Raw genomic sequence first — 26469 nt, forward strand, 5'->3', positions numbered from 1 at the left:
AGTCAAGAGCACAAAATGCAACATGGCGGTGCCATGCTTCTGATCCACTCCACGTTTGCCATTCGCGCCGTTCTTTCCTTCCGGGTACGGAGTAGATCTAGTAATCTACCCATACCACAGCCACAATGGTGCTTCAGGTGTACATGTATCAGCATTACAGCACTTTCATGGTCTGCTACCAAGCTAGAATGATGACACTGTGGATGACACTGTGGATATGTGGAGAACCGAAAAGGGAATGATACTTTAGTTACAGCTATATGTATGCCCGTATCAACAAGTGACCAGCAGCAGATTCAAGCCTGAGAAGGAAGTGTGATACGAAGGAAGAAATGATACTTGAAGCAATATACTGGTATGTTCAGGACCGACCACACAGAGCACGCACGCGCAAGCGCCACAAAGCACACGCCTAAAGTGGCACAAACGGCCAAATTAAAACACAGCCGGGTAGGTTGGGAAACAGGGCATCAATGCTGATCGCATCAAGATCTTGCACTAACAACTCCAAAGAAAAACAGCAATTCCACCGAAAGCTGCCGCTTACCTATTTATCTACAACTCGGAAGAAAGGCTATACATGATCTATGCATGGTGCCTGCCCGGTGTAAAATACTTCCAGAATGTGCACCAAGGTCTCAGGAAGGGTGAATATGCCTAGAATGACAACTGATATAGTAGAAACTCTTCAGTTGCACTCGGTATATCCAATTACGTGGACAAGCACTATCTGGATGTGTGCTTAGCACAGACACAGTGTGAACAGTGCGAACCAGGGAGTACTAATACTGCCTGGTGCGAACAACGCGAACAGTCTGAAGCAACAGCAACTGTACCATGGAATGGCGCAGCTCAACTGGGTCGCTTGTAGATGCTTTCTTCTTTGCCTTCAAGTTGAGCAGACCGTCGTGCCAGTGTGAACAGATAGTCACTCAACCTAGAATGCAAAACACACCACACACACAATACAGATTGGAAACACGATGAGAAGCAACAAGCATGCACGCAAGCACGCACCTACAAATGCACACACAAGCACATACAGATACTTGTACAAGTAGTACAGATGGATATGTTGAGCAGCAACACACTTATTCATTGTACATGTACACGGTTTACATTACATGCACGCTGAATAACAAAGAACCATGGCAGCAACACAGGGGCATAGGAAGCAGTTTAATATTGGTGCGGCAAAATTGTGAGAGGGGGGGGGGGGGCGTTCGCCGGGATTTTTTTTTGAAAATTGGGCCTAAAAGGCCATAATTTTAATGCTACAGAATAATATGAGAAATAAGAATATGCATGCTGATGATACACCGCATTGTCGATGTAAGGCCACACCAAGTTATTTCTATGTTTCGCGTCACCCGCCCGCGTACCTTTTCGAATCCTTGACAAGAAAAAAAGAACCTAGACGAGCCAATCGATGGCTGTTCTGGCGAACATTCTCTAGCCAGTATGGCAGATCAGAGGTTATTAGATTCTCGATAATCTTGCATTCCAGGCGATGGTACGTAGAAGGTGCGAGAGATGAAAATTTCTATTTTTCCAAGCCGTGCGGTAGGCCTAGGGCCTGCTCACCAAGCGAGCAGAGATTCCAGGTGTCAAGGACTTCGAGATTTTCCACGATTGTGATGGAGCGGGATCCCACTCATCTCATGTCAAAATGCAGAAGGATCCATCCATGAAATCTCTGTATCACTCCAGCCCAGTCTGCCAGCTGTCCTGTGACGACTTGTTGTCGTTTTGGATAGAAGTGACAGTTTAGTAGGGGTATTCTGTGTGCAACCTGGCTCAGTACACATAGAATGGAGTTTTGTTTTTTCTTCTGTTTTTGTTTTTTTTCCGCCTGCCCGCGTGCCTTTTCCAGAAAATATCCGACGCGAAACATAGAATTAACTCGGTGTGGCCTAAAACATGGTACCTGTACAAGAGTCGACAAGCCATCAACAAGGTTGAAATGTAAAAAAAATCCAAAATTATTGGTCCGGCGACCGCCGGGCCTGCCGGACCGGTTCCTACGCCCCTGCAACACTGAGTGCTACTGAAATGACACTGTGGGTAACATGGATCATGCTACCATGGCTGTTGTAAAACTGCTCTGAAAGGTCACTGAATGTTTCCAACTTTCCAAAAGACAGTTTTCCAAAAGACAGTTTCAAGATCAGCTCAAGGTCGGATCACAGGTCTTTGGGCCAACTCACTGATTCCAAAATGGGAGTAGGTTGTGGTGACTTTGTGTGAGCAGGTTAAAGAAAACACTCAACACAACAACTAAGGGCGCGCTCGAATTGTCACTCTTTGACTTTTCGAGGAGTTTGGTTTTTCTGAAGAGGTGGCTTATTGGCCTCTTCAGAAAAACGAAACTCCTCGAAACTCCACAATCTCATCCGATGGGAGAGGTGGATTAGTTCCGAAGAGTCTGGAAGAGCTATGTCGAGATGGTCGATCTGATCGGACGTCATTATCGCCATGACAATTCCACTGAAAAAACTCAAAAATTATAGAAACCGTTCTATTGGGACACTTCAACTAATCTCTTTTAAAAATTTGTTCGAAAAGTTGATGAAGACAATTCGAACGCCCCCTAAAACAAACTGTGCTGCTCCACATACATGTACATGTACCTGTTCAAATAGATTTGGATATCTCGATCGACAGTCTCTTCTCTAACCAGTGGTACAACCCTGTGGGTAAGAACAAAACGTGAAAAGAGCAGAGAACCGTTGAACCACAAGATACATGTGCAAGGCGAAATGCACATCCTACCTGGCTGATCTTTCCAAGCTTCTTGCTCCCAGTGGCCAATGCATTTCAGTGAAGGGGAAGGGCTACCCCAGAGTAATACAGTCATGATGACATTTGTAACGAGACATGTCACCTGCCCGTGCGAAATGCCGTGCGCAACCCTTTCATTGTACAGTTGCACTCGATGAAATCTAACCCAAAGTGCAAAACTGGTGCCCTGGACCAGTTCTGATTACATCATTGTATTTGTGCATGTGTCCGTCCAGCCGCATTCATGCCACTTCCAATTCCCTGGGCGTCAAGGGCCGTGCAAGGTGAGGGTGCCAAAAATGCACCCTGGGTCGGATTTCACCGAGCGCAACTGTAGTTGAGAATGTACGTGCAGAAGCTAACACTTACCGCCGCTCTGCTCGTCGACATATTGACCTTGACATGTGAAGAGCAGTCGCTGCCTTCCCACCAGACTGAATGAAGAGAGCAAACACACTGCACGTGTCTTCACTTGAATTCAAACGCCAACCAGTGGAACAATGAAAAGGCAACAATTTCCCATCGGTGCCAATAGACCCCAAGACGTACCGGCAAGATGAAGTTCTTGAGCGGCGGGAGAACTTCATCCATCTCATCAATCCACTTCTCCAGCTGTTTTACACGTTCCTCGGGGAAAGCTGTCCGCACTACACCACAGCAGGACATAGAAATTAAACACCAGAACTCAGTATGGCAGAGCGCAAAATAATGGCTGGACATCGGACATTATCCGGCCGTTTTTTTGGGGTTTTTTTACGGGGAGGGAGGAATGCCCCTGTATACTATGCAGGGGCATCCCTCCCCCCCCCCCCCCCTCATAATATCCAAGCTCAGAAGAAAATAAATAACACAAGCCATACAAGAGGAGAGGGACTAATGTCAATGCTATCACTTCAGTTTTTCTGATTATATCGGCAAACCGGTGTCAGCACACATGTGCTCGCTATGTTCTGCATAGACAACCAGGGAAGTGTAATGAGCTACAGTGACGTTAGTAAGTTAGTTGTGTACCAAGACTCGAGTATGCAATAATTGTTGAGGGTGGGGGCTACAGAAGCTTATTAGTTATAGCATCCAAGAAAGGAGTCATTCGCATTTTCAAACGGATTAGTGAAGAAGTGGTACCCACAGCGCAATTGTCTTTTCACCATACACCTTGAGGCTGCCCAAAAGAGATCTTGAAGCCAAGATAACACTTGGCCTGCTCTCGATATTTCTCAAGCTATTCAGTTCACTCTGGCTTTCACAGATGATGTTGACTTTGAGAACCGATCCCTGCAAGTCAATGGCCTGAAAACGGTATGTACATGTACATACAAGTTGTATATCAATTACACACCTAAGCGAGCTGAAGAACAGTGGAGTCACGTAGGAAAGCTTAGGTCCCTCATAGGTGACACTGAGCATGTCAACCATCGGCTGCAGCTAGCATCTACAGTTTGCAGGTGTATTCGGTGAATCTGGACCCGGGGACACTTGGTCAATTTTCGTCTGATGATAGATTCAGTTCGTGAAACTCAGAGTTACGAAACCACAACTGCTCGTTCTCCTGTCTGGGTAAATGAAGCTATACGTGCACAAGGTGTGTGTGCTACCTGTTCTAATCTACAACATGGCCGCCGCATGGGGTCTCAGCCAGCCTCAGCTAAACCCCATTGATGAATTGTATATATTACATCTGTAATATAAACGCGAATTGAATTTTGTGGCGGCTACCCATCACCGCTAACGTACATGAATTTGCATGGAGAGGATGCTTTCAGCAGAGAGACATGCATAGGGTATTACGTGCATGGGCTATTACATAAGACACGTACACTGTGCTAGGAAGTAGGAATGCTCAGTCGACTGAACTGCTAACCTAAGCGATCCTCAGACGCTGTCTGACGAGGCGTTGCAATATTAGACCCTACGTCCTGCAAGTCACACTGGATCTGGGGCCAGTCAACACACAAGGAGAGAATGTGTGAAGTAAATCAAGTCAGTAAGAACATCTGCAACATGCTGTTGACCATAGCACCTTACATACAGAAGGCTATCAAAGTCCACACACTGGTAAGGTAAGTTAGCCGGACCGGGCTTCGGGGCGCCAGCAGGCGTCTGAACCCCTTGCATTTGACAAAGACCTACGTACCTTGCCACTGCTAGGAACCGATCATGACCATTTTCATAAAGCCCAGTTGAACCTTGAATACAGTTACACGTGTTTCTTAAAACAACACAATTATCCGTGTAAACGGTGCTAATCGATGCCATACTACAAAGGGGTTATGTGCAGATAGCCGTGAGCCCAATCCAGTATTGGCAAAACTTGGCATGTACAAGAGAATTTTCTTTAGCTTTACATGACCCGCATGACACCTTAGTCAATCATGACGTGCAAAGCAAGCAAACCTTACCGTTTGCAATTGATCGTGGAAGCCATGGCCTGCCTCAAGACAATGCTCTCTAGCATGGCTACCAGAAAATATAAAAGAAAGAAATTACTCATTAGTTCGAGGGCGGAATGGAAGTTAGCGCTGCATGCTAGACTTACAGACAAATAGAATCCGGCCACAAGTCACACACAGCGGCATGAAGCAGTAACAGATCAGTTACTGAGTTACACATACTCAAAAGCTCTGTTCGACAGGGAATCTCTGATAAATGCACAGTCCAAACACTCGAACGTCAGGAAATCACCCTCATTTGATACTGTTCGATTAAAATGAATACACGCCCACGCAAGCCCACGGTTAGGAGCTGCATCTGCGCCTTGATCCTAGAGGGTGTGGCGTGATAAGCTGTAGTTTTCTACACAATTTCTAGCACAGAGGCAACATTGTATTAGTCATAGCTTTGAAGCTGATACAGTGACCTGAGTTGTGAATTTACAGAGCTGAGGGAAAGAGCATGTGAGCTCAAAATTGCTTGTTCAACTCTAACAAGTCTTCACAATCAAGGGGTGGCAATGTTATGAATCACATGTCTAAAACATCCACCCTGAGAAAATCTGGCAAAGAAATCAGCGTGGGCATGGAGTTCAAGTTAATGGATGGTGAGGTTTTCCGAGGGACTTCGAGGACTTACCCGATTGCAGATGAGAGCTCATCAGTGCAGCCAAGCGCTTCAAATGTAGGCCCATCCTTCGGCAAACGCTCGCCCGCGTAATTACTGGTTTTGCCTAAGAACACGTTCAAGATTGTGCAGGACAAATAGGGGCCAATGATCGAAATCCTGGTACACTTTTTTTAAGCTGTGCATGCAACTGATATGTTGCAACGCACACGATCACAATGCATTCCAATAAAGAGGTTCTGCAAAACGAAAATTCAAATGAAGTTTCTCGGCAGGCCTTCCAAAAATGTGTACGAATTTTCGCACGAACTTTGTGTTCTGCAAATTTTCGTAGTTTGCACGCGCCAAGTGCATGTACGGGATGACCCGATCTCATGAAACTTCCCACGAAAGTTCATTTCATGTTCCCTGCAACTTTCGCGTCCAAAGTTGCGAAAGTCCGTGCGAAGTTTCTCACTTCATGATGTAGAGTGAAAGTTTGCACGCATTTTCGTTTTGCAGAACCTCTCTAATAACACACGATGACCACAGGTGACAGTACTGTGACTGACCAACAACAACTAACTTCATCGGTTTTCATCACTCCAGGTGCAACACTGACTTACACTGCTGCTTGGTGCTCACGACGTGTTTGTCATGCAGAAAACAGAGAGTCACTGACAGTTGGTGCCACCAGTGATGGTTGGGTTGGGAGAGCACCACATAGTGTGCTGCTTTCCAAGCACAGAGTTTACTTAGCCTGCTCAAGCTCAGCCAATGAGGGGAATGGTCAATCTTCGTAAAGTCGAGTCTTGGAGAAATTGTTCGACACCGTCTGGTTTCACTTTGCTTCATTTTTTCTTGAGTGATATAACTGTTTGCAAGAAACAAAGTGTTGATTGCAGCCACGTTTTAGGTTTCTGATAGCTTCCGTGTGCTTTTGAATCGCTGATCCACATCCTTCGAAGGTTTTAGATGTCTGTCGCGGTCCAAAGTGTATATGCGTGCCACACTGTGAGTACTCTTTCAAATAGTTGCGAAGACTGACCTTTGTCACCAGTTTTGGTGTAGATTCTGATAGACCTGGCAAGAGACAAAACACACAATCAGATACACTATATATAGTCAACATGTTGGTGTTCCAGTGCTTCCTTCCAGTCGTGTGTTCAAAACACAGTATTACGGCCACATCAACAAAAAAATTAGTGCTTCAAAATAATTCTAGCCACTCGTTCAGGATTTTCGACCACTTTGCTGGTGGACTGATCAACTCACCTGCCACCGCTTTAGGAGCTGCATCTGCGCCTTAGATCTTTGCAGAGTGGTGGTGTTCCTACGGACGGTGAACACTCCGTCTAACTGAGTCTCAAGTGAACCGTGAAAACATTAATTCAGTATTCTCAACCTTCACTGATGCGACCCTCAATGGTCGAACCAGCGCCGTATAGAGGAGATTTTATTTTTCAGTATCTACAACTTGGAGTCATGTTGCTAGTGTGATGAGGCCGGCCAGAGAGCGCATGCGGTGGAGGGGAATTCCTCCACTCCATCACCCATGCAGCTTGCATGAGTCAACACCATGCTAAGCAACGAATGATGTCATTAAATTTTCAGTTTTCAAACAAGAACTATCACAAAGGATAAATGCACCATCTTTCGTTATTGGGCTGAGCTCTTGTGTGAGGAACAATTTCCAGGAATGATTGCGTTGTGGATGCTGATATTTACTCAACATACCTGAAAAAAGATCGTGGTGTCAAGAACAGTGTTGACTGGCGAGAGATCAGTGCAAGGGAAGATGCCATGCTCGCCACTCAGAAGATCTAACAAATGAAGTGGAGACTAATGAAGAAGACGCAGTGAAGACAGGAGATTACTCTCTGAGACCATCCATATCCACTGAACTATTGCAAGGATAGGAAGGAGCATGCACACTACATCGGCATCATCATACTGCAGCTGTAGTATCCTCAGTGCCAGTGGAATCAAGATCAAGGCCAGTACAGGCACGATGAAATTTCCTTCCTTGTTCCACCTTTTCCGGCGGTCCAGCGTTCTTTTGAATTTCACCAAGAGTTCATAACCCCCGCGGCCCGGGGGTTATGAACTCTTGATTTCACGTTTGCAAAATGTGCTTTTGTTGATTTGAAGCGGGGAAATCCCTGGAAGTAGTATTTTTACGACGCCCTGACCTGCCATACCTGTCTGCACTGCACTGATCAATCGCCATGGCCACGTGGAAGTAGACAAATGCGGTAAATTCAAATATCCAAAATTTGACACTTCTCTTGTCCGCAATGTCAATGGAAGGTCGACCCGTCAGGTCACCGAAGAAATACAAATAGGCTAAAAGACTACACATACTGTATGCAGTTTGCGAGGAGGGGCTTGTTGTAGTTTATTTGTCTCATTCCAAACGATCGCATCTCGTCAGTTACAGTTGACTTTTGAATACTAGCAAGAGAGACATAGCCATAACTGGCTATGCACTCTAGCATGGTTGACGATAAAAATTGATATCTGGATACTAGTGTAGTATTGACATGTATGTATGTACATGTATGTCACATTCTAACCGATCAGCTGTCTGAATGAAATCAGCTGAGCTGAACGAGACGGAGCATTGCTATCAGTTTATGTACTGCAGCAAAGGGAACCCCGGAGTTGCACCCAGACGCTGCTAGTGACTACTAAGTGCTGCTCGTTATCATGGTTATTGAGCTAGCGTTACTTCTCAAGATTGAGACGAATACGAATAGCCTGGTAGCGTTATGGGAAGTTTCCCCAGTCGTCCATTGATGATTAATTTCTGAAATAGTACTGAAGGTATAGAACTTGTACTTGAAATCTGAGAGTGAGACAAAGTCTGTGCAGTAGTAGCCAGTACTACTACTACTAGCTAGTGGCATACATGTATGTATTGCCAACTGCCATAACATTCAGTAGCCATACTCCCCCGGCCCTCGTGTTGCCAACACTGTCTTGCAGTTGGACTTGAAGTGGTGAGAGTCAGTGTCAGACTCACTGTGGCTAACACCTACAGAACTGGACGATTCAGAGTCACCAACGGACGATTCGGTATGTACAGTGCCTAGTAGCTACTTACACGGTGACTCCTCACGTTTTGACCATTGAATTAATCCGGCTTTTCCTAGACTAGCTAGAGACTTAGCACTCAGTGACTGCACTACTGTTCACCAAGACCCAGGAGTGCTCAGTGTAGTACCTACTTACTAGCATCAATCCATCCATCATTAGAAAACAAACGTCTTGGGCGTATCTAGGGGGGGGGGGGGGGGTCTTCCACTTTTCCCGAATGCTTTAGCCCTAGATCCCTAGACTATTCACAACTTACCTGTGAATAAATGCCCTTGTGCTACAAAGGCATTTATCCCGGCTCGACTCTGTACTAGTGTGGTATAGTAGACTCTATCCATGGCATGAGGCCGTGAACTTGAAGTACAATCATGTGCACTAGTGTACCTAATCCGAAACATACCCTCCCGTTGCAGCATAACCATTAGGCCTTGGCGGATAATGCCGGCAGAAAAATTGGCAGAATTCGGTACTTTTTCGGGTAAGTTTCATGCATGTTTGGTATGTGGATAAAGCAATGAGCAGAATTTGAGGAATTGCCCGCCATAAGGTTTGTATGGTTCTGCCAATTTCACTGCTTTTCGAGCAGAATCTGCCACCTTTTCGAGCATTATCCGCCAAGGGCTAATGGTTATTAACCATGATACCAAACGGACTTCCTCTGTATCAAGGACTTTCAACACTCGGAGCCGTACAGCAATACCGACACCACACGTGCGCTGTAAATCAGTCTCTTCGTGCACAATGACAGGTTTCGGTCATCAAAGATGCAGCGAAGAGCACCAAACGCTCGTGCTGCACTGGCAATCAATCTCAGCTGAAACTCTGGTATCGGGCGATATCAAGCTGCCGAGATACACAAAGGAAGAGACGCACTCCACCTGTTGACCAGCAATAGACTTTGGGAAATAGTCCGCATCAACACTGCCAGTACCACGCACCAGGAACGTAGTCTTCGGAAAGTAGACATTGAGGCCAACGGATTGACAGACATAATCAAACACACACACACACACACACACACACACACACACACACACACACACACACACACACACACAGTGACACACACACACACACACACACACACACACACACACACACACACACACACACATGGTCCTGGTAAACACTGCCATTACGGTCACGTGTCCCCTCGCGGGGCCGACAACATGGAAAACGACGCGCGACGGCAGAAAGTCGGCAGTCTGCCGAGAGATCAGGGACCATGTTCAATCGGCACGACGAGAGAGCCATCTCCGGCAGCTATGGATTTGGAATCCACGAGTAGAGCGGCAGCATCGGCCACAGGCCCCACAGTGGGCCTTGCAGCATGAGAGAGCACACGCTGCGGCGGAGGAGTCGCCTGAGCAATGGTAGACACCGCCGCCCGGCACGGAGCCCGAGACGATGTCGCGGGGAGCATCCGGGAGTTGGGGCACTTGTGGACCGCCAAACCTCCGGCACTGCGGAACCAGCGCTCGCAGGAAGAACATTGTCGGCTACCTCTCTGTTCTGATACAGGTTTGCGGCGCTCATCGAGGCATTTATGACGAGGCAAACCACTCCTGGAGAAGAGACGGCCACACTCGGCACAAGGTATCCGCAGGGGCTCACAAACGGGTTCGGGCGGGGGCAGAACACTGCAAGCGGCCCGCCATTCCCGTCTATCCTGGGCCAAGTCATACCATTTAATTCGTCGATGCCCAACGCCGCCAGATCCTTCCACGCAGCATCGCGCCACCTTTTCCTCGGGCCGCACATTGGACGGACAGGATGTAGGGTGCCAAACAGTAGTTGACGCGGGGCACGCTCCTCATGCATTCGCACAACATGCCCAAGCCACTCCATGCGGCGCGATGTCAGCAGGCTGGGGATGTCACGGGGCTGACGCGGATTCCACAGCCGTGAGAGAGAGAGAGACACACACACACACATACACACACACACACACACACACACACACACACACACACACACACACACACACACACACCACACACACACACACACACACACCTCAGACCTCAGACATGCCCATCGCGGAAGCGATGACAGGGAACATAGCAGTTACTTGTGCTGGGATTACACCATTCAACAGCTTGCAAGGCTGATGAATTGACCGCCACTATTTTTAGCCTGGTATCCACCACACAGCTGTTTGAAGTGACTTTTTCTGGCCAATGAATCCCTATTTTTTTCATTTTTCCATTTTTTTCTACACACACACCACACCACATACTCCGGCATACACTGGCTGTTGGTAACCACCCAGGAGAATGAAAGAAAAGTCAGGAAGAGCCCGAGAAAGAGAAGGAAGACGTGTGCGACCATAATTGTCGGGAATTGAACCCGCAACCTCTCGATTGGAAATCGACTGCACATACCACTGCACCATATGAGACACACACACACGCACACGCACACACACACACACACACACACACACACACACACACACACACACACACACACACACACACACACACACACACCATGTACACACACCATGTACCTTGCACCATCTAAACTACTTGAGAATATCGTCCAACGTCAACTTGTCCGCCACCTTCGAACCAACCAGTGCCTCCCTACTACCCAATTTGCCTACCGTCAGCACCACTCCACTGAGGATGCCCTCTGCCTTCTCACTGACAGTCTCTTTGCTGCCAGGGGCCAGGGACAGGGGAAATGTGACCGGACTATACACATTGGACATGTTGTTGTTGTTGTTGTAGAAGTTTATTTAACGTCGCACCACAAACAGGCGATTTCGCCTCCTTTGATACATGTGGACGACAGAAGGAATGAGAGAGAGGGGGGGGGGACAGAAGTATGGAGAGAGGAAGGGTAGAAATAAATAAGCAATCAACCTCAGGGCTACACCAAAGCAAAAACGGAATGGGAACATACTATATACAAAATAGCTTCATACATATATTGCAAAACACGTTTACTATTCTTCAGTCCGCTATACCACAGAAACACACTAGCCGAAAAGCATTTAAACGGAGCCATGATGCGCTTTTAGCAGGGCACAGAACTGAAGGTGGCTGGGCTCGGAACGGAGATCAGGCGGGAGCTGGTTCCACAGGACTGCGCCGTTGAACTGCATGGTCGCTCGACCCGCAGGACCGGGCCAAAATGGTACTCGAACGAGGTGATGTGCTGCTCCCCGAGTGCGGTCACCAGTAACTCTCACGAAGAAGCTGGTGAAGAGGGAGCTAGCTCGGGAGAACAGACAACGACGGACAAAGATGAGGAGCTTAATGTTACGCTTACGACAGCAGTCACCAACCTAGCTGTTTGGCTACAGGCGAGGGGCCTTGTCCTCAACCCTACCAAAAGCCGAGCTGTGACCTTTCTTCCTCACCGACAGGTGGACAACCCTCTCGTAACTGTCCAGTGTCGTGGAGTAGCCGTTCCAACAGCATTGACTACCCATACCTCGGTGTTGTACTTGATAGTAAGCTTTAATGGGACGCTCAAGTCGACCGAATTGTGAGCAAGACTACCCGTAAGATTGGTGCGCTGTGGCGAGCCCGTCGCTCCCTATCCCGATCTGCACAGCGTCTCTTCGTCCAGGCTGTTGTCATCCCTGACATAGTCTATGGCAGTAACGCCTTCTTCCCCGCGCTCCTTGGTCGCCAGCTTGATCGCCTGGGTCTGCTACAGAACAGGGCTATCCGAGCTATCGACTGCCACCCACCCTACACAACCGTGCGCGCATCCCCTACTGGTGCAGCACGGCTTGTACCGGATAGGCGAACTCAGGAAGCGCAAGCTACAACTAGTGTTTGTCTGGAGGTGTCTTCACGGGAAAGCTAGTGCCAAGTGGTCTGTACTGTTCGTCAGATCTGCTGGCAGGAGAACCCGTCATCAGAGGTCCAGTGGTCTGCTCAGTCAGCCATCCTCCACTCGCTCTGGTGCTTCTCGGCCGTCCGTCGCAGGATCTGCACTCTGGAACCTGCTGCCGGATGACGTTTGGACCATAGCAAGACAGAAAAAGTTTAGCATAAGTTGCCTACCATTATTGTTGCTCAGACTAGCCCGCCCCCTAGCTCTCCTCGACCACCCTGTCACCCCTGATACTCGCTTGACTCCTCTGTCAGATACTTCTTCTTTCCTAATTTTCTAATTCCTGTCCTCTTTTTCTAAATGCGGCTTATCCACTCGCCTTTATATCAGTGGGCCTAGTTCCCGTTTATTGTGCAAATTAAAATAAACCAACCAACCAACCATGTACAATGTACGTGTATACCTGGTATACGACCGTCGCAAGAGAAGCACGCAAATCTGCAAGTGTACTACATGTAGATGTGCACCCACAGATTTTCTCTTATACTTATAGCAACGATAGCGGACAAGATCTGACAGATCAAGACTTGCGCCAGATAACTAACTGTCTAATCCACACAACTAGCGAAGCCATGTGAATCGACCACCAATGCACGCCTGGCCTGGTCTACACCACACGGAGTACATCGGCATAAAACGGCCAAGATAGTTACCAATATGTGCACACCCTACACTTGCTGGGGTAACCGATAGACAGCACGCTCACCCCCCCCCCCCCCACACACACACACTCGTGCGCATAGCTCTCCCCTCCCTTCCTTTCTCCCAACACCTTTCTTCGGTGCTGCTTAGCCCTTGGCCTTGCAGCTTGGCGGATTATGCCGGCATAATATTTGGCATAATCTTGGGATTTCGTCAAAAAATTATGCTCCGGCATAATATACGGATTCCACCGTGTAAGGTCGGTATAATCTTTTCGCTTTAGACAAAAATTATCACGTCCGTTAATGGCACTGCTGCGATGATGCTCCCTTTGACGTTCCAATGGCTGTTGATGTTGATGAAGAGGAGGAGGGAGATGAGGAAGATGCTGACGACGACGATGACGACAACGACGGAGACGATAAAGACTCTGCCAACCTCGCCCTAGAGCGAGTCACTGGTCCCGCAGATGTGCTGCTACTCTCTACACGTCATACACACGTTTCCAGAACGTTTTTCTCCAGAATCTTCTCATCACTTTCTTACAGCACCGCACAGTTACAGTCAGGGAGTCGTGAAACCGCACAGTTACAGTACAGGTACAGTTACAGGTACAGGTATAGCTATAGAGACAATATAACTTATAAGAGTCAGTGTCAGTGTCAAAAGTCAGTGTTACCATGGTTACGTGGGCGGGCTTGATGCACTGACAAGTCACACGGTTAGTGACATGATCATTCATGGTGGTGGTGGTGGGGGGGGGGGGGGGGGGGGGTAATCGAAACAGAGCAAGAAGGGTAGGAATGGAGTGTGCCCTTGATCACCTCATTCACACCGTCACGCACATGCAGACGCTAGGCTGCGCATGCTGCCATTGCTGGACGCGATCGCGATCGTCATTTCCGTGCCTATGCGACGTAAACGTGTCAGAAAGGGTTTCAGTTTCACGACTCCCTGACATGACCGGCAAGGTCAAGCATGCAGAAGGGCCGCCTAGGCGCCTGGTATGGTCATGACTTGACTTGAGACAAGTAAGTTGAGTCTAGCCGGCCGTGCCGGGACGTGCGTAGGGCTAGGCCTACAGCTAGCAGCTAGCCTAGCCTGGGCCTGGGCCCTAGCCTAGGGAGGGGTTTGGTTTCACTTGCTACCGCCCTCGTCACTGTAGAGTGCATGTAGTTTTGGAGTCACTGCCCCACGCCATGACATTGTACTGGTGAAGCGATCCATTCTACAGTAGTCTCGAGCCCTGCGATCATGATTTGTAGCACGCACTGCACTGGTACTAGATCTACGTGGTTTGCCCGGACTCGACTCCCGCCTCCCGGATGCAGAAATCGTGGAGCGACTCGATAAACCCACACACACACATAACAGACTAGTCGACTCAGCACAGGAGTACTAGTACTAGTACTACTAGTGGATCTAGTAGACCTACCACGCCGTTGTGACTGTGTACGTTGAACTAGCTACGTGTGTTTGCATGCATGCCAGTTACTGTAACAAAGTATAAGTGCTGTAGTAACTACATGACCTATACTACCCTAAACTAAAGACGCCGGCCGGTGCGGCATGACATGATTAATTTTTAGTACGTGTATGAGATGATGAGCTTTGCGAGACTGTCCGTGGAGAAGTTTATTTCCTTCGCTTTCTTGTTGTTGGGTAACCTGTCCGTTAGAATCTGCGAAGTAAAATAAACAACAACAAGCGAAGGAAAGGTAGGAAAACTGTTTCTCTGACTCTGAGTTGTTCGTCTTGGTTTGACTTGCATAGAACGGTTTCAGCTTGCATCCTGCTTACATAATTTCCGGTACAACTAACTTCTATCAAGCAGCGCGGCAACCTGGTATCACTACTATCAGGAAGAAGCAGCTAGCTGTTACTGCATCTCAGAGTCATAAGCTAGCCCACTAGCGCTAGTGACAGTAGTGTCATAGTGATTCAGCGGTGAGTAGCGCAAGATTTTATAAGAGCGTTCAATAGTATACTGTATAGTGGCGGCTATTCACTCTCTCTCTTTTCTGCCAAGGTTTCAACGGTTTGTGTTGTTCGTGTTGTACCTGGAACGTTGCCGATAAGTCAAACTGGTTTGTATTACTGAATACTGTTGACTCTTGTCTGTGTCCGTGCTTGCAGCTGTAGTACTATACTGCCGCTGTCGGCTGTTATATCCGCTTCCAGTGGAGGAGACAGGACAGTGCATGTGACGTCCACCGGCCGCTTTCAGGAGTCTGAGCCGATTAACAGGGAGATTTTATCTGCGGCCGTGTGTCTGCTTGGCGCTACTGCCAGTTCGGTGATTGGCTCGGCGGTTGTTTTGTAATCGGTTGTGCAGAGAATCTCTTAGTCATCCGGCACCCAGGCACAGGTTTCTGACAGGGTATCTGCATCTGTACAGTGACGTCGTGTGAGTCGACTCATAGCAGTAGCAGAATCTACTATGGCACCGGTCACAGGCAGTGCTCGTGGAACGCCCAAAGGCAAATGGGCAGACACTATGATCAGGCTAGCCAAGATCCACAGTAGTAGCAATACGGTGCCAGCCTCCGCACGCTGCACGCGTGGTGAAGCCTCCGACTCCGGCCCACATCCGAATCACACCAAATCTGGCCAAGCCAGCCATTCCGTTGCCACTGGCAACCCCTCAGCTCGCCCAGAGGCGATGTACAAGGTGTCCTTCTTGGGAGAATCATCAGTCGGAAAGACGTCCATTCTTCACCGGTATAGCAAGGGACGGTATACGGCCAACATCATGAGTACGATAGGTAAGGATAATCCGGGGTACTATTGGCTGCCAGTCGATTGGGACAGGACTGCCGGAAACAGTTTTTGATTGGTCCGGTAGTATCATAGCCTTTCATAGTCTTTGTGTATGATGTGACGGGTACACATGCCCTCCACAGTAGTGTATGATGTGCCGGGTACACATGCCCTCCACAGTAGTGTATGATGTGCCGGGTACACATGCCCTCCACAGTAGTGTATGATGTGCCGGGTACACATGCCCTCCACAGTAGTGTATGATGTGACGGGTACACATGCCCTCCACAGTAGTGTATGATGTGCCGGGTACACATGCCCTCCACAGTAGCAACTACTAGGAAACACGTGTTGGTGGCCAAGAAGTTGGTCCGGTGATAACCTGACCAACCGGACTGGTTCCGGGGGTATAGTAGGCATTTCCCCAAATCGGCCCTTTTTTCGTCTAATCGGCTTTTCGATCGGCTATGGTAATGTCCGAATTCGGCCATATTATGAGCCCCAAAGTCGGAACTCAGCCCAAAGCAGTGCTTGAAGTCACCATTCGCAGTATACCGGCTCATATGTACATGTACATGCACACTGTAGAGGCGTGATAAGAAACCAAACATGCCACACGTACATGTAATGCCGACTTACTTTTAGTCGGGATCATGACCAACAGCATGCCAGGATTCTAGCCAAAGGGGTAAGGGGGGGGGGGGGGGGGCACAGCCCCTACTTTGATTGAGTGCAGTCCTGTGAAAAAGTGCCCCCCCCCCCCCACACTCTTTCGGTTTTTGTGGGTTTTTTTCATGCCATTCAATGAAAATGCAGTCGATAGTCAGTAACAGAGGGTTCATAGAGGCACACCTGTCTGGGGTTAAGTCGGTGAACTCTGAAACCAGGGGAACCTCTGCACAGTCCATCCTTTTCAAGTTTTGATGCCAAAGAATTTTGGCTTTGCAGACCTGGCTCGTTCGGCTTGACATGGTTTGACATGTCCGGCGTATTTTGTAGGATTTCGAGGTTGCCCGGAAACCACTGGGTACTCGGTGGTCGAACAGGCATCGATGGCACTGAGAATGCAGGCTTACTACTGTAGAACCGGAAAAAATTGGTGGAGTTTATTTTCGGTAACTTCGGTACAGGTAATTTTTACCTAAAATAAAACGCGACCTAAAATTCAACCATGCCATGCCACACAGTGTGCAAAATGCATTTTTGGATCTGGAAAACTGGTTTACCGAAATTTTCGCGCTACCGATCCCGCCGAACCGTTGGTTTTGGGAAATACCGAAAATATTGCACCACCGAAAATTTACAGTTTTACAGTATCATAACATGGAAAAATGTGGGCATGCGATCGAGTCCACCAACTACAGTCCATTTCAAAACTATAGACGGGTAGGGTTTTTGAAATATTTCAAATTTGGCTGGACCTTTTTGAGAATAGTTTTCGGAATATTGCTCAGGACCGCTCCACAATTACTCTCATATAGTTTCTAAACGATTGGATAACAGACGCCCAATTTGGAAAAATGTATGCACAAAGTGATCACAGATTTTATGTGGTATAGATGCTGGCATAACGGTTTTTGCCTAGGTACGCGCGTCTATAGTTTTGAAATGGACTGTAAATCAGATTTTGTACAGTCAACGTGCACAATCTAGCACAAAACTGACAAGGAGGCCTAAATCCGCAAGCTCCCCCCCCCCCCCATGCCGGGCCTAAATCCGTAAGCTGCCACCACCATGCCGGGCCTAAATCCGTAAGCTGCCCCCCCACCACCATGCCGGGCCTAAATCAGTACATGTATGTTCCTGTAGATATTGTCTCCTGTCGCCGACATTGCCATATTTCTGCCACTCTTGTTCGGTCCTTCAAACAGGCATGGACTTCGTTACTTTACCGATGGTAGTGGATGGAATGAACCTTTGTATGAAAGTTTGGTGAGTCTACGACCACATTGGCTTGGTATCTGTTTTTTACATGAACTTACTTTTGAAATACTTTTAAAGGCTAAGTAAGTATCATTACATATCTCGCATTTTCAGAGCTATGAACGTAAAATAGCCTCTGAGGAAGACAGTGCGGCCCTTTCCAGTGTTTTGTGCTAGTAGTGTTGGAAATGTGATACATGTACAGTCAACTTCGCCAATAACGACTGCGGATATAACGACAATTCGCGAATAACGACAGAATTTCCATGCCCAGAGCAAAGTCCCATCCAATTGTAATACATATAATGAGACTTTGGGTATAACGACACTTCGCGAATAACGACACTTTTCTGATGCCCCGCCGAGTGTCGTTATACGCGAAGTTGACTGACTGTACATGAACTGTAAACAATGTCACTGCACTCTACTTGTCAGTACACTTGATTGCCATGGGTTTCAGTGTGAGTTCCGCTGAAATCATTTGCCGCATTATTCTGTGCATGGGTGCACGGATGCGACAAAAAAAAGAGGCTGTGATTTGGCACCTGTGTGCCGGCTAGTGGACGGGGAGTGATCGCTTGCCTCCATCGTCTGGACGCTGGTATCACTTCTGCTGCGGAGGTGCCACTGCAATAGGAGGCAATCGCTGTCTGGGGGAAAAAACCATATCACTAGCAGCTCAGACATGCCCGGAAATCAGGCCTGCTCTTCCAGTGCCACCAACTCCGCATGTCTTGTAGACTTTTGCGACGAGTACAGCTGATTGTACTGTGTGCTCGTTGATAGCGATGTCAGCCGTGTAAACCTAGTTGACTGAGAATGCATGCACCTTGGCCATGTCTCTGTGTGACCTAAGCAAACGCTAGGATTTAGCACAACCATGTAGTTTGGCTGGATGATTGTGTACCCGAATACATTATCAGGGCCGGCGTCACACATGGCATTATCAGGGCCGGCGTCACACATGGCACGACCAGTGCAACCATGGTCGTACCACTTTTCGGCCAGGATGGTCCGCCTACAATGGCCGAAAAATCCGATTTTTTCCCCAGGGACACCCCGACCCCGGGTTGTACCACTTCCCATTGCCCTGCGATGCCCCTGATTAGTATTGCTTTTTAAAATTGCACCACATGTTGGTTGCCACTGCCTTTACTAGGGACACGGCTGGACAAGAGCGATTCCGAACCCTGACTATGCAGTTCTTTCGCGGTGCAAAGGTGAGCCGGTGTATCTGTTGTAATTGTTAATTGACCACCACTCAGCTTGGCCGAGCGCTCTTTCTGGTTAGCATCAAGTATCCTGCCCTCACGCAAACCTCGCTGCAGTTAGAGCTGTGATGCTTTCAGGCGGTCAACAATATGCTTTGAACGGTTCACTGGACTGCATCAGTTCACCAGTCACTCTCAACTCTGAATTAAAAAAAAGTAATACAGCGCGTATCGGTTATAGCATGGTCGTGTAAAAGAATATACTGCCTACAAGAATGAACTCTATGTTTTCATAATCATAACATGGATTTCAAGTGCGCATTTATTCTTACAAGCAATTTTATCTTACAGTAGAATATATCGGTCCTAAGGCTGCGTTTACACGACAACGCACGGCCAGTTTTCCGTTTTCAGTCCCGCATTTCTTTTTTCGTTTTCGTACGTTTACATGATCAAAGCCGATCCGAGGTGGTCTCCGTTTGTATCGTTTTCAAGCGTCTACACGAGATCCGCCAAAGTTCGTCATGTGCAAAGTGTTGCCATGGAAGCACCAATCACACTCAAGTAATAGTTGAAAACAGGCCACACGACAACACACGTCACATGACGAAAATTGTAAAAACAATTTTTGGGATTGTCGGATCCGTGTGAACGGCCGAAAACGAAGCAAACGTGACGGGAAACGAGGCCAGAACACCGTTTTGACTGTTTACACATCCAAATTTATCCGGCAGAACATTTCCGTTTTCAAATTCTTCCACCTTGGCCAGCGTTTTGGTTTTGTTCCGTTTTGGTGTACAACTTTTACGTTTTGCTCCTCGTACCGTGTAAATGAACCATGGATCCGAAAGGATTTTGTTCCGTTCTCACCGCCAGCGTTGTCGTGTAAACGCAGCCTAAGAATGGACTTTGTGTAGCAAAACATGCCAGATTAGTACAAAGTATATCGCCTGTAGTAATAATGTCCGTCCAATTCAGTTCCGATCTGACTCGCGTTGGGTCGTAGTGCTGCAGGTTCAACTGGTGTGGTCATGTAACTCGTGTCACGCGGCATAGCCACATGGTAAGCCTATGTGACTATGACCAGCCGCATGCACCGTAACACTACATTGCATGTACGATGATCTTCCTGCCTCTGCGCACATGCACATGATGTCACACTTGATTTATCGTGTTTAAGAAATATCGGAAATAAGAATAGAAAGTCGTTTTTCAAACACCCACGCTATAACCGATACCTACTGTACTGTAAAACATGTAATTTTAGGTGTATAAAAATCTCGGTATCAGGTACCTGCCAGGTTTCAGGTGTAATGTAAAATTAGGTGACCAGCATTCCCTTCACATACAGTGCATGCGCTGGTGCCTTTTAGGTATAATCTAAGTTTAGGTGCTTGTTTTCACTACCGAAATCACCGAAATTAAAGTTACACTGAAAAATATCGTGTTTTACAGTACTCTGGCAAGGTACGTTCGGGCCTGATTGGAAATTTTTATTTCCATTGCTATCAGGTTCGGCCTCATTTCCTCTGTGCTGCGCTGACGAGTCCACAAAGGACGAAACAGTTCTGTCCGCAGATTGAGTATTTCGCTCCTGCTCTTGTAGCAGTTGAGCACTCTTGCGTGGGGTAGTGCCTTTGCTGTTTGCTTTATGCAGAGCTCACTGACTTGTCAGTTTGAGCACTCTGGCAAGGTACGTTCGGGCCTGATTGGAAATTTTTATTTCCATTGCTATCAGGTTCGGCCTCATTTCCTCTGTGCTGCGCTGACGAGTCCACAAAGGACGAAACAGTTCTGTCCGCAGATTGAGTGTTTTACAGTACTGTATGTTGCTGTAGGCGGATCCTATTTCTACACACTAGGCTGAAGATTGAGTACATCTGCAGTGTGTGAGTCATACAAGTTCTACTTTAGGATCCAGGTGCACCCTAATATGCACATGCACAGCCAATCCTGTACACAAGGAGAATGAAACAAAATCGAACAATTGCTGGGGAGGCCGTTGAACGTGGAGTGGATAGGAGCTTTCTTCTATGAATGCATTTGTCTTGACCTGACCTTCATTATTAATTTTTGTTATATGCCTCCTATATCCCACGTCATCTTCAGGGCTTGTTTTTTGTGTACGATCTCTCATCTCGGGATTCCTACGAACGTATCACAGACTGGCTTCAGATGGCATCTAAGGTAAGAGTATACGGGGGAGAAGATTAGATAGGTCTCTCTGACAGAACCCCTATGGCATGGCTGCAGTCAGCGGTAGAAGCGGTGGTGGTGGTGGTGGTCCAGGGTGGTGCAGGTGTTGTTGTTGTTGTTGTTTGAATTTGAATTCTTTATTCTCACGATGGCACCATCGCCAATAAGAGGTGTTGTTGTTGTTGTTGTTGTTGTTGTTGTTGTTGTTGTTGTTGTTGTTGTTGTTTGAATTTGAATTCTTTATTCTGACGATGGCACCATCGCCAATAAGAGGTGTTGTTGTTGTTGTTGTTGTTGTTGTTGTTGTTGTTGTTGTTGTTGTTGTTGTTGGTGGTGGTGGTGGTGGTTTTGGGATAGGTCTGACTCACTTTCATTGTTGGATGTGACCTATAATGCATGTACCTGTGCATATATTTGCTTTCCGTACCGAGATCAGTACTGTGACCTGTCCAATGATGTAATTCACGTCACTAAACTTTTCACGGCCCTTCAGAACTAGCGACTTTGCGATGGCAAATGTCCGCAGAGCGCTTTGGTCATACCTACACACACTTTTGAAAGTTGAGTCGTACTGGCTAATATCCACATTACACTCTTCTCACGAAATTAGCGAATATTTGAAACGTCGCAAATATTACGCAGTTTGCAGTACATGTACTGCATTTCTGGGCTCTGAAGCTACCATTGGTGTTTTTTTTCCTCTCTTTCTGAATGGTCGATATTGTCCTGATATGTGCAGGATGGTCTAACACCAATGCGTGAGGTCATGTTCATCGTCGGCAATAAGAATGATCTGCCTGATTCAGAGAAAGAAGTGGATGTAAAAGAAGCCGAAGAGGTTAGAGACCCTGTTGTGTAGTAGAACTAATCGGTTGCCCGAGGTGCATCCTTGCTTCGAGAAAAGAAGGGCTTAGAGGCATCGGACGGCAGTTTGTGGCATATGTATGCCCATCATCCTAGCAGCATGTGTTGGCTGTAGGATTATGATCTCGACAAGCAATAGCTGCTGTTTCAGTACTGGTGCATGTCACGTCACAGTGTGCAATTCAATTTTCTTGTGTCGCACCATTGTCTTGACAGAAATGTTTAAGCGCCAGCATAAACACATTTTCGGAGTATTGCTTGCATGCGTCACAAAAACCTTGCTATTCTTACCAAATGATTGGTTTGACAGGCTTGTTGAAGAAAATCCAGGCAAACCAGATCTTCAAAACACTCAGGAAGCATTAGAGCATGTGCCAGATGTCAAGCTTTCACTTATAGCTGCTGCTTCTTTTCCATTATGCTTATGAAACGTGTTATGAAATGCGCTTAGGAGCTGAATCTGCGCCTTGATCCTAGAGGGTGGTGGCGTTCCGGCGGATGCGGAAAACTCGGCCTCCAGTCGAGTCTCATGCGAACCGTGAATTTTTATTATTTTTTATGATGTGTCCAGTTTGCCGAAGCTCACCATTGCAAGCACTTTGTAGTAAGCGCTAAAACCGGCGAAGGTATCACTGAGGTGAGTTAAAAGAAGAGAGTAATATACATGGCATTGTGCAGTCTACGTCTGTATGACTGTATGTTTGGGGAGGGGGGGGGGGGGGGGGGCTGCTTCTCTATTTTGTTTTAGCCGGTTGTTTGGTGGCACTGGGTGTTTCAACTCCGGCTCAATGTCCTTTTCCTCTACATACCGTAAAGTCGCGGATAAAAGCCGGGCTTATAAGCACGTAAGCCGCTTTCTGCATCAGGCTTTAATGCAAGCCAGGCTTGTATGCAAACCATGCTTATATGCGCCACTGATATTTTTGCCAGGCTTGTATGCACATAGAAGCCAGGCTTCTACGCGCGACACGCGTAGATCTACCACTGACTACCGGTATGGCGGCAGTTTTACTATGCACCGTACATAGCGCATGCACTCTTGACCTACCCGATCCGCGCTTGCATAGAAGCCAGGCTTCTTCGCGCGAAAGGCTTATATGCATTTGACCCGTTTGATTTTCAGGCTTCTATCCGCGATGTGCTTGTATGCAAACCCGGCTTTTATTATTTATTTATATATTTATTAGGGCTCAAACGATTAGTCCGATTAACCGGTTGCAGACCGGTTACGAAGAATTAACGGTTAACCAATAAAGATAACGGTTACGCAGTAACTTTTCAGTCAATTTGTCAAGTATCAGGTCGTTGCAAAGTATGCACTTTCGCAGGCTGTCGCACGCGTACGCAATTTCTGGGCTGTCAACTCGGTCATATCTGGTCTCTTGGTGTGAGAGTATGTATGAATGAGCATGCGAGAGAATGTACATGTGTGCGTTGTACTCAATAGGGTACATTTTTTGAATGAGTATAGTCAAATGTACGGTTAAAAAAGAGTCCGCAGGATTGCCGTGGCTTATAGGTTATAACCGTTAAACCGACCGTTAGCTTAGCAGTTAACCGTTACGGGTAAAACCGTGACCGTTTGAGCCCTAATATTTATTCAACATCTTATGGCTTCCAATGGCAGCCAAAACGGGAAGATGTGGGTGATAGCCAACCATGGTAAAAGAAGGAGAAGATTATATACAGGTAGACTCCCTCTAATTCGAATACGGTATAATTCGAACATTCCGTGTAATTCGAACTTTTTCGTCGTACCGATCTTCTGCAAGTCACTTCAAGTCAAAATCGAATGCATAATTCGAAGTACGAAAAGTGCGCCGGTTGGATAATTCGAACCCAGTCTTCGTACAGAAGAGCTGTTTACAGTACATTGGCTATGTCCTTTGAACGCTTATTTCGAAGTGAGATTGAGTTGCTATCCTTGTAATTCGAAGTTCATTCTTTTCTCCTTCTCTAGCCAAGAGTAGCTCAAAAATCGATCGATGGTCCGCTGCAGGATCGACTATAGCGTTCAAGAAACCCACCTTCTCTCGAAATTTGATTCAAGCCCGTGCGAGGCAAATTGCAAAGGTTTGATTGAAGACGACTTCTTCCAGGTGGCTGACTCTCTTCGCGGATCTCGATGGCCTTTAAAAGTTGAAGTTTCTTACCGCGCCAGCTCGTGCGCGGAGATGTTGGCGCACAACAACACTATTGTCGTAAATATTGTCTATGCCTTTGCTCCACTTCCGTTCTTCAGAACGACGTGCTGCTGTCCAACGGCCTTTCATGACGCGGATTAGGCAGCGCAGTTCTTTTCCGTTGAAATTGTTTCAGGAAAGCTACAGTGACTGACAACTTCTTCACTAGAAGATGAAGATAATGTCAAAATGATTTTGTGTCAATCCAGTGTTTTGATGATCCGTTTTACATGACCGGTACCTATGTTTCGTTGATGCAAATAAAAGTGTGCAAAAAATATTCAGCATGCGATTTCAAGCATTTTGACATACATATCAGTGCATGGGGCTGCATTTGGATAATTCGAAGTTCTGGATAATTCGAAGTTAGGGCCTGGCAATTTGAGGTTCGAATTAAAGGGAGTCTACCTGGACATGACTTTACGGTACTCGTGGTTCCTATTGCAGTGTAAAGTTGTCAAGCAGACCATTGGGAAAGTATTTTTTATATTTCATTAGTTCATCATGGTATTATGTCGGCATCAATAGTGTTATTCATAGCTTTGTTGAAAGCATATTTTTCTTCAGACCTTTCCCCTTTTCAATCCCTCCAGCTAATGAATCCAGTTGTTTTGCCGTGTTTTACTTGATCTTTGCTGACCGTGGCAGCTTTTCCAGGTCATGATGACGGACTTGAAGGATTCATTCGGTCCACACAGCTCAGTAAGTAGGCTAAGGCCGAGTAAAAAAAATTACTAGATGATCGTCCTTTTTTTTGGAAAAATCGGGGAGGGCGGGAGGATTTTATTTTTATTTTTTTACTTTTTACCCTCTCATGCACACAGTGTACACAACAACATCAAGGTTTTTTTTCTCTTTTTTTCTTTTTTTCTTTTTCTTTCTTCAGCAGATCGATACTGACGTTGTGATATACTAGTAGTATGTGGTCCATATAGTAAAACTCACGATTTAAAAAATAAAATATTTCTTGGGGCGCTGACAAAAACTGGGGCGGACGGGGACGATCATCTAGCTTTTTTTTTTACTTGGCCTAAGTACTAGTATTTTCATCTAAATAGTTTTTATGGTGCAGCTCAGTTATGTTTTGGTTAGGAGTGCATAGCGCCCGGTGCAAGCTGGCTCATAATATCCAGATTTCGTTGAGCCACAATGCAGCTCCCTTTTATAATGTGGATGTGCGAAGTTTACCTTTTGATGTATTTTGCACTGATGGCGGCGAGGACAATTTAATGAGTATTGAGCCCATCTGTTGTGTTGCTGCAGACCAGGACAGCTTTCTCACAATTGCCGCGTGGCAGCCCTGCTTCCAATAGCGCAGTACCACGCAAAGTTTCCGGTGGCTTTCAACTTCATGCAGAGAGCCATGAAAGCACAGTGTGTGAATCCAAGGCAAGGCCGGGAGAAAAACCTGCCCTCAGTTGCTGTCGTGCTGCATAGTGCTGCAGACCACAATGTAGCTATTATATATAACCCGTTGTGCAAGTGTCATGAGCATCCTAACCTGTTACTTGACTGAGTGATACTTTCATGCAACTGTTCACCTTCGAACTTGTTACTAGTAGCCTATTACATGTACCAAGAGTCTCTTACCCAGATTGTGCAACAGTGTGATATGTTATATACATATGGGTCAGATATATGGCTATCTGCCGTTATTGTAGAAAACATAGCATCAGCTATACAATACTGAAGCCACCAAAAAGGTTACTTTCCCTGTGGTCTGAGATGAGTGAATCTTACCGTATTTTTCGGGAGTTTAAGCCGCACTTTAATTCTAGGTCAAATTGACCGTGAAATATGGAGTACTGTAAAAGCCATATATATTATATAACGAAGTGCTAACTCTAACGAGTTAGGGCCTGGTCAGACTGCGGCAAATTTTGGTTGCCTGACGAAAAAAGAAAAGCGTCCAGAATTAG

At 46.8% G+C, this 26469-nt stretch overlaps 2 protein-coding genes across 5 annotated transcripts; one reads left to right on the forward strand and one right to left on the reverse strand.

Annotated features, from left to right (window-relative positions):
• Positions 1–132: 132 nt before the first annotated feature.
• LOC135826183 (corrinoid adenosyltransferase MMAB-like) lies at positions 133–7907 on the reverse strand. Of its 2 annotated transcripts, XM_065338823.1 has the most exons (9): positions 7555–7907; positions 6866–6900; positions 5851–5944; positions 5181–5238; positions 4643–4715; positions 3331–3428; positions 3151–3215; positions 2631–2690; positions 133–937 (listed from the first exon to the last, which is right to left on the reverse strand). In XM_065338823.1, exons 1-9 carry the CDS (start codon positions 7620–7622, stop codon positions 853–855), a joined length of 636 nt encoding a protein of 211 aa, XP_065194895.1. In that variant the 5' UTR covers positions 7623–7907; the 3' UTR covers positions 133–852. The 2 variants fall into 2 exon arrangements, with proteins under 2 accessions (XP_065194895.1, XP_065194888.1); XM_065338816.1 differs by lacking the exons at positions 6866–6900; positions 7555–7907 and adding an exon at positions 6444–6853.
• A 555-nt stretch (positions 7908–8462) lies between these two features.
• On the forward strand, positions 8463–26257 carry LOC135826198 (ras-related protein Rab-1B-like). Of its 3 annotated transcripts, XM_065338834.1 has the most exons (10): positions 8463–8895; positions 15187–15360; positions 15550–16178; positions 18045–18105; positions 19256–19316; positions 21417–21494; positions 22243–22341; positions 22939–23004; positions 25199–25252; positions 25814–26257. In XM_065338834.1, the coding sequence occupies exons 3-10, from the start codon at positions 15854–15856 to the stop codon at positions 25985–25987; spliced, it is 918 nt and encodes a 305-aa protein (XP_065194906.1). In that variant the 5' UTR covers positions 8463–8895; positions 15187–15360; positions 15550–15853; the 3' UTR covers positions 25988–26257. The 3 variants fall into 3 exon arrangements, with proteins under 3 accessions (XP_065194906.1, XP_065194915.1, XP_065194910.1); XM_065338843.1 differs by lacking the exon at positions 15187–15360; XM_065338838.1 differs by lacking the exon at positions 8463–8895 and having other exon boundaries at positions 14899–15360.
• The last annotated feature ends 212 nt before the right edge of the window (positions 26258–26469 follow it).

Source organism: Sycon ciliatum, chromosome 1 (assembly GCF_964019385.1).
Source record: "Sycon ciliatum chromosome 1, ocSycCili1.1, whole genome shotgun sequence".
Taxonomy (NCBI): domain Eukaryota; kingdom Metazoa; phylum Porifera; class Calcarea; order Leucosolenida; family Sycettidae; genus Sycon; species Sycon ciliatum.